Source organism: Saccostrea echinata, unplaced genomic scaffold, assembly GCF_033153115.1.
Source record: "Saccostrea echinata isolate AGI-Se365-2 ecotype Australia unplaced genomic scaffold, CSIRO_AGI_Sech_v1 ptg000022l, whole genome shotgun sequence".
NCBI lineage: Eukaryota > Metazoa > Mollusca > Bivalvia > Ostreida > Ostreidae > Saccostrea > Saccostrea echinata.
The window spans coordinates 450,906-464,425 of NW_026889771.1; the positions used below are offsets into that span (position 1 = coordinate 450,906).

Sequence of the window (13,520 nt, forward strand, 5' to 3'; positions counted from 1 at the left end):
GTGGGGGGTATGATTTGAACAAAATTAAATCTACACTTACTAAGGATGCCTACATAATTTCTTGACTGTGACATTTTTCACTACAAATTGAACTTTCATTGTGGCCCCACCCTACCCCTGGAGGTCATGATTTGAACAAACTTGAATCTACACTATCTGAGGATGCTTCCATATAAATATGACAAACAGAGGCTTTGCTGAGAAGATTTTTAAAGATTTTTCCTATATATTCCTATGTAAAACTTTGATCGTTCATTGTGGCCACTACCCCTGGGGGGTCATGATTTGAACAAACTTGAATCTACACCACCTGAGGATGCTTCCACATAAATATGACCAATCATAGCTTTGCTGTTCTTGAGAAAAAGATTTTTCCTATATATTCCTATGTAAAACTTTGATCGTCCATTGTGGCCCCACCCTATCCCAAGGGGTCATGATTTGAAAAACTTGAACCTACACCACCTGAGGATGCTTCCACATAAATATTAACAATCATTGCTTTGCTGTTCTTGAGAAAAAGATTTTTGAAGATTTTTTCTATACACACCTAGGTTATACTTTGATCATCCCTACCCCTGGGGGGTCATGATTTGAACAAACTTGAATCTATACCACCTGAGGATGCTTCCATATAAATATGACCAATCACAGCTTTGCTGTTCTTGAGAAGAAGATTTTTCCTATATATTCCTATGTAAAACTCATGACCCCCTACCCCCGGGGGTCATGATTTGAACAAACTTGAATCTACACTACCTGACAATAATTCCACTTGAGTTTCATCTTTTCTGGCCCATTGGTTCTTGAGGAGAAGATTTTTCAATAATGCCATTAATTTTTTGCTATTTCGTAATTATCTCCCCTTGGAGGAGGGCGTGGCCCTTCATTTGAACAAAATTGAATCCCCTTCACCCAAGGATACTTTGTGCCAAGTTTGATAGAAATTAGCCCAGTAGTTCTGGAGAAGAAGATGAAAATGTGAAAAGTTTACGACAACGCCGACGACAACGCCGACAGACAACGGACAAATTTCGATCAGCCTTCGGCTCAGGTGAGCTAAACATATATGAACGCTACTATCTATGCACCTTTGGATAACACTGATGTTACCTATCCCTCAATATTTGTATACCAGTTTGTACCTTTGGATAACATTGAAGTTATACCTACCCCTCAATATTTGTACATCAGTCTCTTTGGATAACATTGAAGTTACCTACCCCTCTATATTTGTATACCAGTCTGTACCTTTGGATAACATTAAAGTTATCTACCCTTCAATATTTGTATACCAGCTTGTACCTTTGGATAACAATAAAGTTACCTACCCTTCAATACTTGTATACCAGTCTGTACCTTTGGATAACAATAAAGTTACTTACCCCTCAATATCTGTATACCAGTCAGTGCCTTTTTTTGGTTTCTGTTTTGATTCCTCGTGTCTCCTGATCTCTTCTTTCTCCTTTAACTTTAAGATAGACAGTTAACCATTTACTTTTTCCATAAACTTCAAAATAGACAGTTAACTATTAACTTTCTCCTTTAACTTCAAAATAGACAGTTTACTATTTACTTTTTCCTTCAACTTCAAAATAGACAGTTTACCATTTATTTTTTCCTCCAACTTCAAAATAGATGTTAAGCAATTTATATATATATGTCTTGTATCTCGAAGTTTTGGCTAAAACAGTGGAATTTCAATGAAAATTCCTGAGACTTACTCGTTTTTTCTTGTGTCTGTTTTGTTGTTCTATAATATATCCTTTTAATACTCCAACATTCTGGTAATAAATAACAGTGATTTAAGTATCACATTAATCTCAAACTGAATAATTCTCTCTCTCTCTTATATACAAGAGGTCCATGGGCCACATCGCTCACCTGAGCACTGTGGCTAAGAAAAAGCAGAAATCAATTCAGTATTGAAAAGTTTAAATACATAAGTGGTCCCAACCTACCCCTAAAGGGGAGTCATGATTTGAACAAACTTGAATCTACACTACCTTAGGATGCTTCCATATAAATATGAACATATGTAAAACTTTGATCATCCATTGTTGCCCCACCCTACCAATGGGGGTCATAATTTGAACAAATCTGATTCTACACTACCTGAGGATGCTTCCATATGAATATGACCAATCATGGCTTTGCTGTTCTTGAGAAGAGGATTTTAAAGATTATTTCTATGATTCCTATGTACAATTTTGCTCATCTCTTGTGGCCCCACCCTACCCCAGGGGGTCATGATTTGAAAAAACTTGAATCTAAACTACCTGAGTATGCTTCCATATCAATATGACCAACCATGGCTTTGTTGTTGTTGAGAAGATTTTTAAAGATTTTCCTATGTATTCCTAGTATGTAAAACTTTGATTGTCCATTGTGGCCCCACCCTACCCAAAAGGGGGTCATGATTTGAACAAACTTGAAACTACACTATCTGTGGATGCTTCCATATCAATCTGACCAATCATGGCTTTGCTGTTCTTGAGAAGAGATTTTCCTATGCATTCCTATGTAAAACTGTAATCGTCCATTGTGGCCCTGCCCTACCCCCAGGGGTCATCATTTGAACAAACTTGAATCTACACTACCTGACGATGCTTCCATATCTCTATGACCAATCATGGCTTTGCTGTTCTTGAGAAGAAGATTTTTAAAAAATTTTCCTATGTATTCCTATGTAAAACTTCGATCATCCAATATGGCCCCACCCTACCCTGGGAGTCATGATTTGAACAAATTTGAATCTACTCTATGTAATAAAGGTTTCACAAAAGCTCACTTGAGCTTTCAGCTCAGGTGAGCTAATAAGGAACATAAAGGGAAGAAATTGGGGGGGGGGAGGGGGGGAGGATCAAATTGGCAATACATCCAACAAGATAAAATGCAGTGCTGCTTACCACTGTATACAGGAAAATTTTTGCTCCCCATTTATTTTTGCTCTCATCAAAAGTGGGCGAATTTAAAATGGGGCTAATTCAAAATAAACACCATAATCTCTTTGACACAACTGTGACTGGGTGAATTTAAAATTGTTTGAAAGTGTGAAAGGGCAAAAAATAATATATGGGGCAAAAATAACCCTGTATACAGTAGCCCCATAAACAAAAAAATAATAGCTCTTTGTAATTTTTATGAATTTAAGGATAAGTATCTGTAACTATATGACATCTACATATATTGTACAAATGTAGTGAAATGAAGTCCATTCTGACCTGCATTGCTTTAATTCTCTCTGACTTTTCTACTGCTTTACCATCAAGATGCTGCAATCACAAATATCATATTTATATGTTACATGTATTACATCACATACATACAGTATATTTTGAAAATGATTACAGTAAAATCCACTTATAATGCACTAGGATATAAGGAAATCTTGGTTATAATGAATTATATCTCTTCCACATTCCTCATATCATCACATTAAGACTTTCCTATATGGATATAAAGAAATTCGGTTATAATGAACTGAAGATTCATGTCCCAGGTACAATGTACTTCCTTATAAGGATGTTTTACTGTACTCATCAGAAGATTCATGGATATGCCACTGCACTCAACCATTTAAATAGCCTTCATTTTTTACAGAATACACTACATTTCTCCATTCCTAGGTATTTGTTCTTTTTGTTGCTTTTTTGTTGCTTTATTGTTGTATAAATACAATGGTTGCTACTGCTTGTCTTTACTGAACTTCATCTGTATTTAATATAAGAACATGTGTATCCATTTAGCTGTTTGTTAAAAAAAATTGGAATCCTAAATGGTATTCAAAACCCAAATCTTCTTTGGTTAACAAGAAGTCTAAATTATATGAACACATCACATTAATTCATTCCAATGTGATAATCAATGTGTTGTTCTATTAAATAAATAATAAAAATTGTATCAACATCTGCCTATATACATGTAGCTGGCAGAATTTGGTACCTACTTTTTACCTGAAGCCTGGGTATGTGATTATTACATATTCTCCATACATGTAGGTATTTTTTAACTGAAATCATAGGTAATGTGGCTTTTTATATTCTCTATACATGTAGCTAATCGTTACCTGAAGCCTGGGTAATGTGGTTAATACATATATTCTCTGTACATGTATTTATTTTTTACCTGAAGTCTGGGTAAGGTAATGTGGCTATTACATATTCTCTGTACATGTAACTATTTTTTTCCTGATGCCTGAGTAATGTGGCTATTACAGGTTTTCTGTACAAGTATTTACGAGGGGTGATCAAAAAGTTTACGAACTAATTGAATTACTTCCATAAAAGAAATAAAATTAGGTTTCAGTATTCATTTTATTTTAAAGTAGTCCTCTCCAATATTAATGCACAACTGAAACCGTTCTGCCCATGAATCACATGATCCAGGCGGTCACATGACATGCTCCATAACGTTCTGTTCACAGAAGCTAAAAGATTTTTCCGAGTCTTATATTTCTAACCATGCAATTTATTTTTAAAACAAGAACAGTCCATTTGTCAGAAATGGCCGAATCTCGGCAATAGTATGGGTGAATAAGAATATCTTTTCCCAGAAAGAGCATGGGGAAGATAACAACCCGAGTCTTTTGTCTTAAGAGTGTCGTTTATCCGATGTGGATAACATATGGGCGCCTTCTTTTTATCATATCTAATATTTTTTAAAAAAGTCTAAAGTGAAGGATATTTTAGGGATTTAATAATCATATTATTGTGAGGTTCGATCCTGAGCTTTTGAGCAGATTTTGGTCTGGACCTTTATTTCTAAAAGTCTGCATCATTTTCAAGTTCTAACATTAAATCTGGATTCTACAATGCAAATTAAATTATATCCAATGAAAAAACCGCGATTAAATTCCATTCAAATAGGATTAAGCCAGGAACTATATTTTGTGGTGGAAGGTTTTTAAGAAGAAAATGATCAATTTTTCCCTTTTGAAATATATACAGTACTGTTAAGTTTAGATTCCTATTTTTCCATGCTGGTTGCACACAGAGCTGTTTTTGCAGTGAAATGTTTTATGCTGGTTCTGAAATATCTATTAAATTATTTCTTATGAATTCTTTTATTGTATTGTGACAAATATAGTAAATATATTCTGAAAGTCCAGGAAAAAATTGAGCCAATTTTAGCATAAAATTAAACACTTTTTTAGTAATATCTAAAAATTTACATCATAGACCCCCACTTTTGTTTTTCTTTTCTGAATATATAAGATAACATTGATCAATCTGCTTAAATTCAGCAAAAGTTAAAGACTTTAAAATAATTTTCTTGCTTGTTAAATTTTTAATGCTAGAAAAATCACATTTTGTGAGTGCAGAAAGGTCAAATAATTGATTATGCGAAGCAATTTGAAACTTTTTCTTAGTCACAATTTTAATGTGTATTTTTTTAAATAGACTAATAGTTTATTTTGTCCCATGATTTTTTTGGATAAAAACATTGGAGGGTAAACGTCGAAGATATGATTTTTGATTAAGACACAAATTTCAGTGCAGAAAGGTCATATTAAATGTACTGTAGCGCCAAAAGAAGCATATTGACCCCCACTTTTTGTTCTGATTTTTGATTAACCTATATGTGTAGAAACTAAAAATATACTTGACAAAAAAAGTTTAAGACTTTAAATATCAGGATCCAACCTCGTTAAGAGCCAGTCCGCGAGAAAACCATGCAAAATTAAAAAAAATCGTCAAATGGAAGGTTGCAACATAGGATTTTTTAGTGGCTTAAAATTTTCTACATATAAGTTGAAGTCAAAATATCTACAAAAAAGTTGTCGAACCTCGCATCTATTTTTAGTAACAGCTCATTTGCATATTTGTCGAAAATCACACAAAATTATACGGAAAAACCATACAAACTGATTAATTCAAAAAGTGACCTTCTGCCATCGGTTTATTTCCAAATTTTGTTTTCTTTTCAAAATCATGGTCTTATTTATACAATTAATGAAGAAAAACGTAATTCAAATTAATGTTTTATTTTTTAAAGGTCTATTTTTAGATCCTAAATCAATGAGTATGATTTTTTAGCCACTTTTTAGATGCAATTTTCTCTCAAGACCAAGTAAAAAATTAAATTGAAATAAGTGTAATCTTTAAAATGGTCATAGGTCTACTACATATTAAAATATTGAGCTTGGGAAATAATATCTACATGTTTAAAATTAACTTTGAAATACCATACTTTGTTATAATTTCACATATTTTAAATAACAGTCTATTACCATATGAATGGACTATTTCTTAAATATCTAAATGAAAAAAGGAGATTCTCAATCAAATATATTTTTTTAAAATAGGAATAACTGATTTAGATACTTCATTTAAATTTCTATTGCTTATTTTAGCCCCCTGCAACTAATTTCCTGGAGTTAAATTGTTATCTCCCCTTGTTGGAACTCTTTAGCATTATTGGATAAAAATGACAAGCATATCAACATGGAATAAAGAAGGTCATGTATGATCATTTTATATGAACCTAGGGAGTTGTTGTGGAGCATCAATGCACTATGAAAGTGGAAAAACTCATTTTTAAGATCTTTGAATGTAAGGAAAAAAAACAATCCAGCTTGAACAGGCAAATAGCCCCTGCGCTAAGGCCTTTTATGCTATATCGGTGTGTAGAAATGGAAATTGTGAAATTGAAATGGTTGTTCCCCCAAGAAAATGGATGTTATAATAAAAATTTATAGTGGTAATTGTTTATCAGGACGGTTATACCAGTTTCAATGAGCAAAATAAAAAAAATAAGGTATGTGTGGATTAGAATTGACTTTGAGAAATTTATTAGCTGTACATACATCCCGATACGTATGTAGGTACATAGGATCATAAATATAATTTTGGTAAAACTTTTCATTACTTATTAAATATACACATTTTGTATGCCTATAACCAGTAACAATGTAGTGCAGCATGTGTTTATGCAGTACAGATACATGTATATCAGAAGGATAGGTCCTTAAAATAATCAAAATTCTTATTAAAAGAGACTTAGTGTTAAAGTGAAAGAAGTCTTAAACAGTATATATGTTGAATGTGACAGAAAAGGAAATGTTTGAAACAGAGGAAATTGAATGGTTGAATTTTAATTCTTCTCAGATCAGGAGGTGATTTTCAGATTTTGTGAAATAATCTAAGATCCAAACTTAAACAGAGTTCTTTTGTAAAATTTATGCAAATTTGGTATATGATGAGGATTTGGAGAAAAAAAAATGAAAGTGCATGGAAAACACGTACTGACTGTCAGGATGAAAGATATTGTGACTTAAAATTGTCAAAATATTGCTTTTTTTTTTGTTTGTTTGTTGTTTAACGTCCCTCATATGGAGACGCCACCACTTGCCAGTGGAGGGCTACAAATTTTGACCTATATTCGGCACTCAGGGCCACTGAGCAGTGAGGGATCTTTATCGTGCCAGCACCTACTGCGACACCGGACCTTGGTTTATACAGTCTCATTCGAAGGACCGGCCTCCACGTCCCACAGTGGGATTCGAACCCATGACGTAAGGATCATCTCCTTACTCAGTGACTCTAATAGACGCTCTAACCACTGCGCCACTCGGGCGACCAAAATATTGCTAACAAATTAATTTTACTTTTACAATAAAATGTACACATACTAAAACATAGTTATAATTTTTTCCATCATTAATGCAAATCAAAAATCTAGAATTTGTGATAACCAAAAAATGCTAGCATATCAATATATACATGCACGTATAATGTAAAACTGCATGCACTGACATATATTTCTTATACATGTAATATGTTGGTTTTTTTTAGATGATCAAGAAAGTACCATATTATGGTGTTCAAAGAGCAAACTTAGTGAAATATTATTGCTAGTACTTGCACTGTGATTGAAATGAAAACCTTTGTGTAATTGGACTATATATGTAGAAAATTGTTACAAAAATATTTATACAAATACAATTTTTAAGTGAATGTTGAAAACATTGGTATGTTGAAATTACTGGCTAACACAATTAATAACGTAGTAAAAGATTTGGAGTCTAAAACAGGAAAAGGGGGGGGGGGGGGGTCATTGTTGTTGTGGTATAAAGAGTCCCTTATTAAAAATGTGAATTTTGGAATATGCAACAACTAAACACCTCAGAGCCATAAAACGAATCCCCAGAACCAAATGTTTTTCCTCAAACTACAAAATATAAATGATTTAACAGTATATCATTTTACAAAATCCATTTTAGTAAGATTGTAAGGTAAAAAAACTGATTTTAATAAAAACAATTCTTTGATTTTTACTTATGTTCCTCATATCTCAGAACTCTACCATATTGTATCTACATGGATGTATGAAAATTAAGTTCTATGATATGAAAAAAAAAATTGCTAAACTCCCTTATAGAGTATTTTGTATAGCATTTCATCATTTTCATGTAAGTATTTTTGTAATTGAGAATTGTTATTTTGACAATAGTGTGAATTTAAAATTGACAGAATGCAAACAACTTATCAGAGGCTCAAATGTGTTCAAGTCTCATAATTTATATGTATGGTGAACCGTGATGTAATAGAGTCCTCCTAAATTTAAAGACATGTAAATTCCATTTTTTTTAATTATAGAGAAACTATCTTACAAAAATGAAAGAAACATGAATATTCAATATGATCGTTGAAAATTCACGAGTAAGCCAGAGCAATTTATCATGAATTCATTCCATTTCTAAACAATTGGCAAAATGCCAAACCTCAAATTAGGCTAATTTTTGAAATTATATATATTTTTTCAATTTTATAATTTTTTTTTTTCAATTTTGATTATGGTTATAAAGAAAATGGTAACATTTTTTCTTATCTAACACAGGTATTTATAATTTAAAGTTCTATATTAGACTTTGTAATCCATTGGAATTCAAAGAATTTTTTTGAAAATTGGCTTTTGTAAATCTCTATATCTCAATAAATTATGAAATCCCAAGCTTAATATTTTGAAAAGATAATATTTAGAGTTATATTTTGATAATAAGATCAAAAATTGTAATTTTGTAGCTTGGTCTTGGAAGATTTTGGCGATTCAATATGTAATAATTTTGTCAATTTTTCAAACTTGGCATTGTGCCAATTTTTAAGAGTTATCTACTCTTCGATATGTTGCATATTTGATTATGATAAATATCAGTTTTAGAAGAACATAGTCATATGTTACTTTAAAATACCTTAAACGAAATACAAATTTAGTTTTAAGTAAAATAAATCAAATGTAATTTTTACCATTTTGCTTGAATTATTTAAGTGCGTTTGCACTAAAATGTGCAAAAAGAAGGTGGCGCTTCCTACGGCTGCCATGTTGGATGATGGGAAAATTTTTTGCTTTTTTTGAATTACATGTTATGAAGTCTAACTACCCACCAAATTTCATCAAGATATGACAACCTTCGATTTGGACAGTTTTGCATGGTTTTCTCGCGGACTGGCTCTTAAGATATTCTACTATTTTTCTAACTGTAACTTGGCAATCTTTCATAACAAATTGCTCAACTAAGAACACATCTCTTCCCCAGCTTGCTTTCACTGCGCAACAGAACAAAAATCATTTTTAACCATCTTCCTTCCTCAGCTTAAACAATCAATCCAATTAATGATTGAACTTCTGGCAAGTTTGTTGTCTTCATAAACCTTGTACAAGTTATCATATGCTACTGCAAAGGAATTTCCAAGATATACATTAAACTTAACAGCCATTTGTTGCTCGAGTACGATTGAGTCAACCATTTTTTGTCACAAGTCATCTACATATTGACGTCATTTTCACATTGACATCACAAACATGGAATAATACATTTTATATGATATGCTATTTATAGAACATGTGTATGACTATATGTATGCCAAATTTCATTCTGGTCTGAATTGTGGTTTTGTAAATATAGAGATAGTTCGCGAACTTTTTGATCACTCCTCTTATTTTTTACCTGAAGACTGGGTAATGTGGCTAGTACATATTCTCTGTACATGTAGGTATTTTTTACCTGAAACCTCGGTAATATGGCAACATATTCTTTGTACAATGTAGGTATTTTTTACCTCAAGACTGGGTAATGTGGCTATTACATATTCAGATTCTCTTATATTTAGATATTTTTTACCTGAAGTCTGGGTAATGTGGCTATTACATATTATCTTACATGTAGGTATTTTTTTACCTGAAGTCTGGGTAATGTGGCTTTAACATATTCTTTTACATTTAGATATTTTTTATCTGAAGACTGGGTAATGTGGCTATTACATATTCTCTTACATTTAGATATTTTTTACCTGAAGTCTGGGTAATGTGGCTATTACATATTCTCTAGAAGTCTGGGTAATGTGGCTATTACATATTCTCTTACATTTAGATATTTTTTACCTGAAGACTGGGTGCTATTACATATTCTCTTACATTTAGATATTTTTTACCTGAAGTCTGGATAATGTGGCTATTACATATTATCTTACATGTAGGTATTTTTTTACTTGAAGTCTGGGTAATGTGGCTTTTACATATTCTCTTACATTTAGATATTTTTTACCTGAAGACTGGGTAATGTGGCTATTACATATTCTCTTACATTTAGATATTTTTTACCTGAAGTCTGGGTAATGTGGCTATTACATATTCTCTGTAACCCTCATACTCAGTACATGGATTTCCTGTTAAATATCTAAAATAAATGGAAAAATTTACATTTTGAAATACATGTAAATAAATTTCATTATACATGTAATATTGAATGGCAATTGTTCTCTTTATATCAACAAGTATACCTCACTGATTTTTAAATCATGAAAAGTTCCAGTGATTTTTTTTAATATGTATATTTGAGAGAATAAATTGTATGTCATAACTTTAAATTTCTATTGCAAGTCCATATTCTAATTATTGCCTGCTTACAATTCTTTGAAATGCACTAAATCTTTGAGATTCTCTATACTGGTCAGCTCACCAACAAAATTCACTGTTAGATCCAATTTCTTCAGCATTTCACAGTCTACACAAGAAAAAGAACACAGAGAATCTTTCAAGAAAAGCACTGGTAAAATTTTACCAACCATCTTGTAAAAGGCAAACAAAGTTATTGGTTTCTTCCTTTATGTTTTAAAAAAATGAATGCTTAAAAAAACTTACTTTCTAAATTTTCAATTCTTTCAACATTATTTAAAGCTAGATTTAAATATTCCAGTTTCTTGAGGCGACTCACATTTTCTGTAAATTGAATCAAATTTAACATGAATTGTGGATACATGTACACATTTTAGAATAATGAAAAAATATATATAACTGCAAACTGCAGAAAATGTTATTTACTTTGCTAAACTGAAAAGTTTCTTCACCGAGATATCTTTGTTGAAATGTATAATCATTTGTAATTACTAATAAATAATGCAGTTCTAAAAAAAGAATCTCTTTTACCAATTTTGGGGATCAAGTTGCTTTGCAAATATAAAATTTTAAGGTCTCTACACCATTTGTCCAAGTTTTCAATCCTGTAAAATTAATCAATTATGTGCATAAGTTTACTACTATAAATAAATAATTATTATAATGAATAATGAAAAAAAGGGTCCAATTATATATGATATTTTGAAATATAGCCAATGGAAAAAAAGTATTTGCATTTTTCTTTGCACAACACATCTATTAATTAAAAAAGTAAATGAAAGAAGTAAACCATATGCAACAAGGAGACATCATTTACACAATATTTAATCTCTCTTTAAAATCTCCCTATGGTGATCTTAAACAAAGGAATGCCATTTTGAAAAACTTCATTAATTTACATGCATATCTATGTACAAACAACTGATATCTGACTATAGTGATTGATCAACAGTATTATGTTCAACATGTTTAATGTCCTTTTCAAATATTTTAAAGGAATTAAAAGAAATGAACAATGTTAAAAAAATCTTCTTTAGTAATGAAACTACTTTCATTCTCTTGATACATTACTGTAACAATAAAATCTTACTTTTCTATGTCTTGTTGATGAAGAGATACCTCTTCCAGTGTTGAAATTTCTAAATTGTTATGTTCTGCTCGTTTACGCACAAGATCTTCTGTGACTGTGTTATAAAATAAAGGTAATCTTGGTATCAATAGATGAGTAAAAATTATTAAGAAAGATATATACAGATATGCCAGAATCTCTACTAAGTATTAAAATGACATTATGTAGAACTAGATGTTACTAGGGAGATCTTTGACTGGGGCAGTTTTGTTAAAGAGTGCTTTGACTGGCCCCTCTTTGAAAGATTTTACTATTTAAGTACTAGTATGTACATAGCTGCAATAATGTAGCCCTCTCTGATTTTTTTTTTTTTTTTGGAGAGGGCTACAACTCCTTAGGATCTCCGTAATGGTGCAAGTGTGGGAGTGATTCACTACCGCACAGATTTCGGCTCAAAGTATCAGTTAGTGGGTATTTTATTAACATATCTTACCTGAACTCATAAAATGTAGTCATGCAAGACATGAATTGATCCAAAAATATACAGAACAATCCGTATATTGGTTATTTTTCGTGTATGTCAACATCACAACTTGAATTTATCTGCCATGTTTACTGACCTTGATCGATTTTATTTTGGGACAACCAATGAGAATTCGGGATCTAGGGGAGAGGATCGTTTAGGATTTCCCTTATTTTAAGCATAAATAATCACTGTTTACGAAAAAAATATCCCATGGAATGCTTTTATTTATCGATGTTTAGTGATATCATACAACACAAACATTTATCAACACCAATATTTACTTTATCAAGTGATTCTAAATTTTACATCACGCGAGATCTGTCATGGCTGCTGAGGAGAACGACCGGTAAACACGCAGATTTATTTTACTTGGTTTTCGCGTATAAAGGGCTATGATGTTGACAGTGAATAAAAATTCCATCTTATTGGAAGTAAGTTGAATGCAAAAACAATTTATTTTGCCTGCAGTCGCCCATATCTAAAAAATATATTTGCACCATTACGGAGATGCAGTGGAATTGTAGCCCTCTCCTGAAAATATCAGATTAAAAAAAATCGGAAAGGGCTACATTATTGCAGCTAGTATGTACAATGTACATACTAGTACTGCTTAAATAGTAAAATCTTTCAAAGAGGGGCCAGTCAAAGCACCCTTTAACAAACCTCTCCCAGTCAAAGATCCCCCCTAATTTTAGTCAACGTGCCCCTAATTTTGGACAATCGAAAATACATTAAGCTTGGACAAAAATTTGTAGAAAACTGTCCGAAATGTCGTAACGAAAACGCCCCCAAGCATTGGTGGAAGCGTCTATTTACCAACCATTTACTTCACCCAAAGAACTTACTTCGGACCATTTTCCAAATCTCAGTTCTTTTATGAAATTGAAAACAGGAATGTGCAAGCACCAACGTAAACAAAGATTGGATTCTTCATCAAACAAAGTTTTGTTAAAAGGAACTGTACTTTCGTAATTAAAAGCGTTTGTTAGATTAAAAATTTTATTTGGTAGTTTGTTCCAGGTATTCCTC

The 13,520-nt window shown here is 31.9% G+C and overlaps 1 protein-coding gene across 1 annotated transcript in view; it reads right to left on the reverse strand.

Moving 5' to 3' along the window:
- LOC133190608 (uncharacterized) overlaps positions 1-13,520 on the reverse strand; it is a 33,163-nt gene that overhangs the window by 5,132 nt on the left and 14,511 nt on the right. Inside the window, exons 10-18 of the mRNA XM_061326297.1 lie at positions 13,337-13,419; positions 11,987-12,080; positions 11,428-11,501; positions 11,143-11,220; positions 10,909-11,005; positions 10,603-10,678; positions 3,225-3,275; positions 1,725-1,784; positions 1,386-1,471 (exon numbers count right to left, since the gene is read on the reverse strand). Coding sequence (XP_061182281.1) covers positions 1,386-1,471; positions 1,725-1,784; positions 3,225-3,275; positions 10,603-10,678; positions 10,909-11,005; positions 11,143-11,220; positions 11,428-11,501; positions 11,987-12,080; positions 13,337-13,419 — 699 coding nt within the window. The remainder of the gene's footprint in view (positions 1-1,385; positions 1,472-1,724; positions 1,785-3,224; positions 3,276-10,602; positions 10,679-10,908; positions 11,006-11,142; positions 11,221-11,427; positions 11,502-11,986; positions 12,081-13,336; positions 13,420-13,520) is intronic.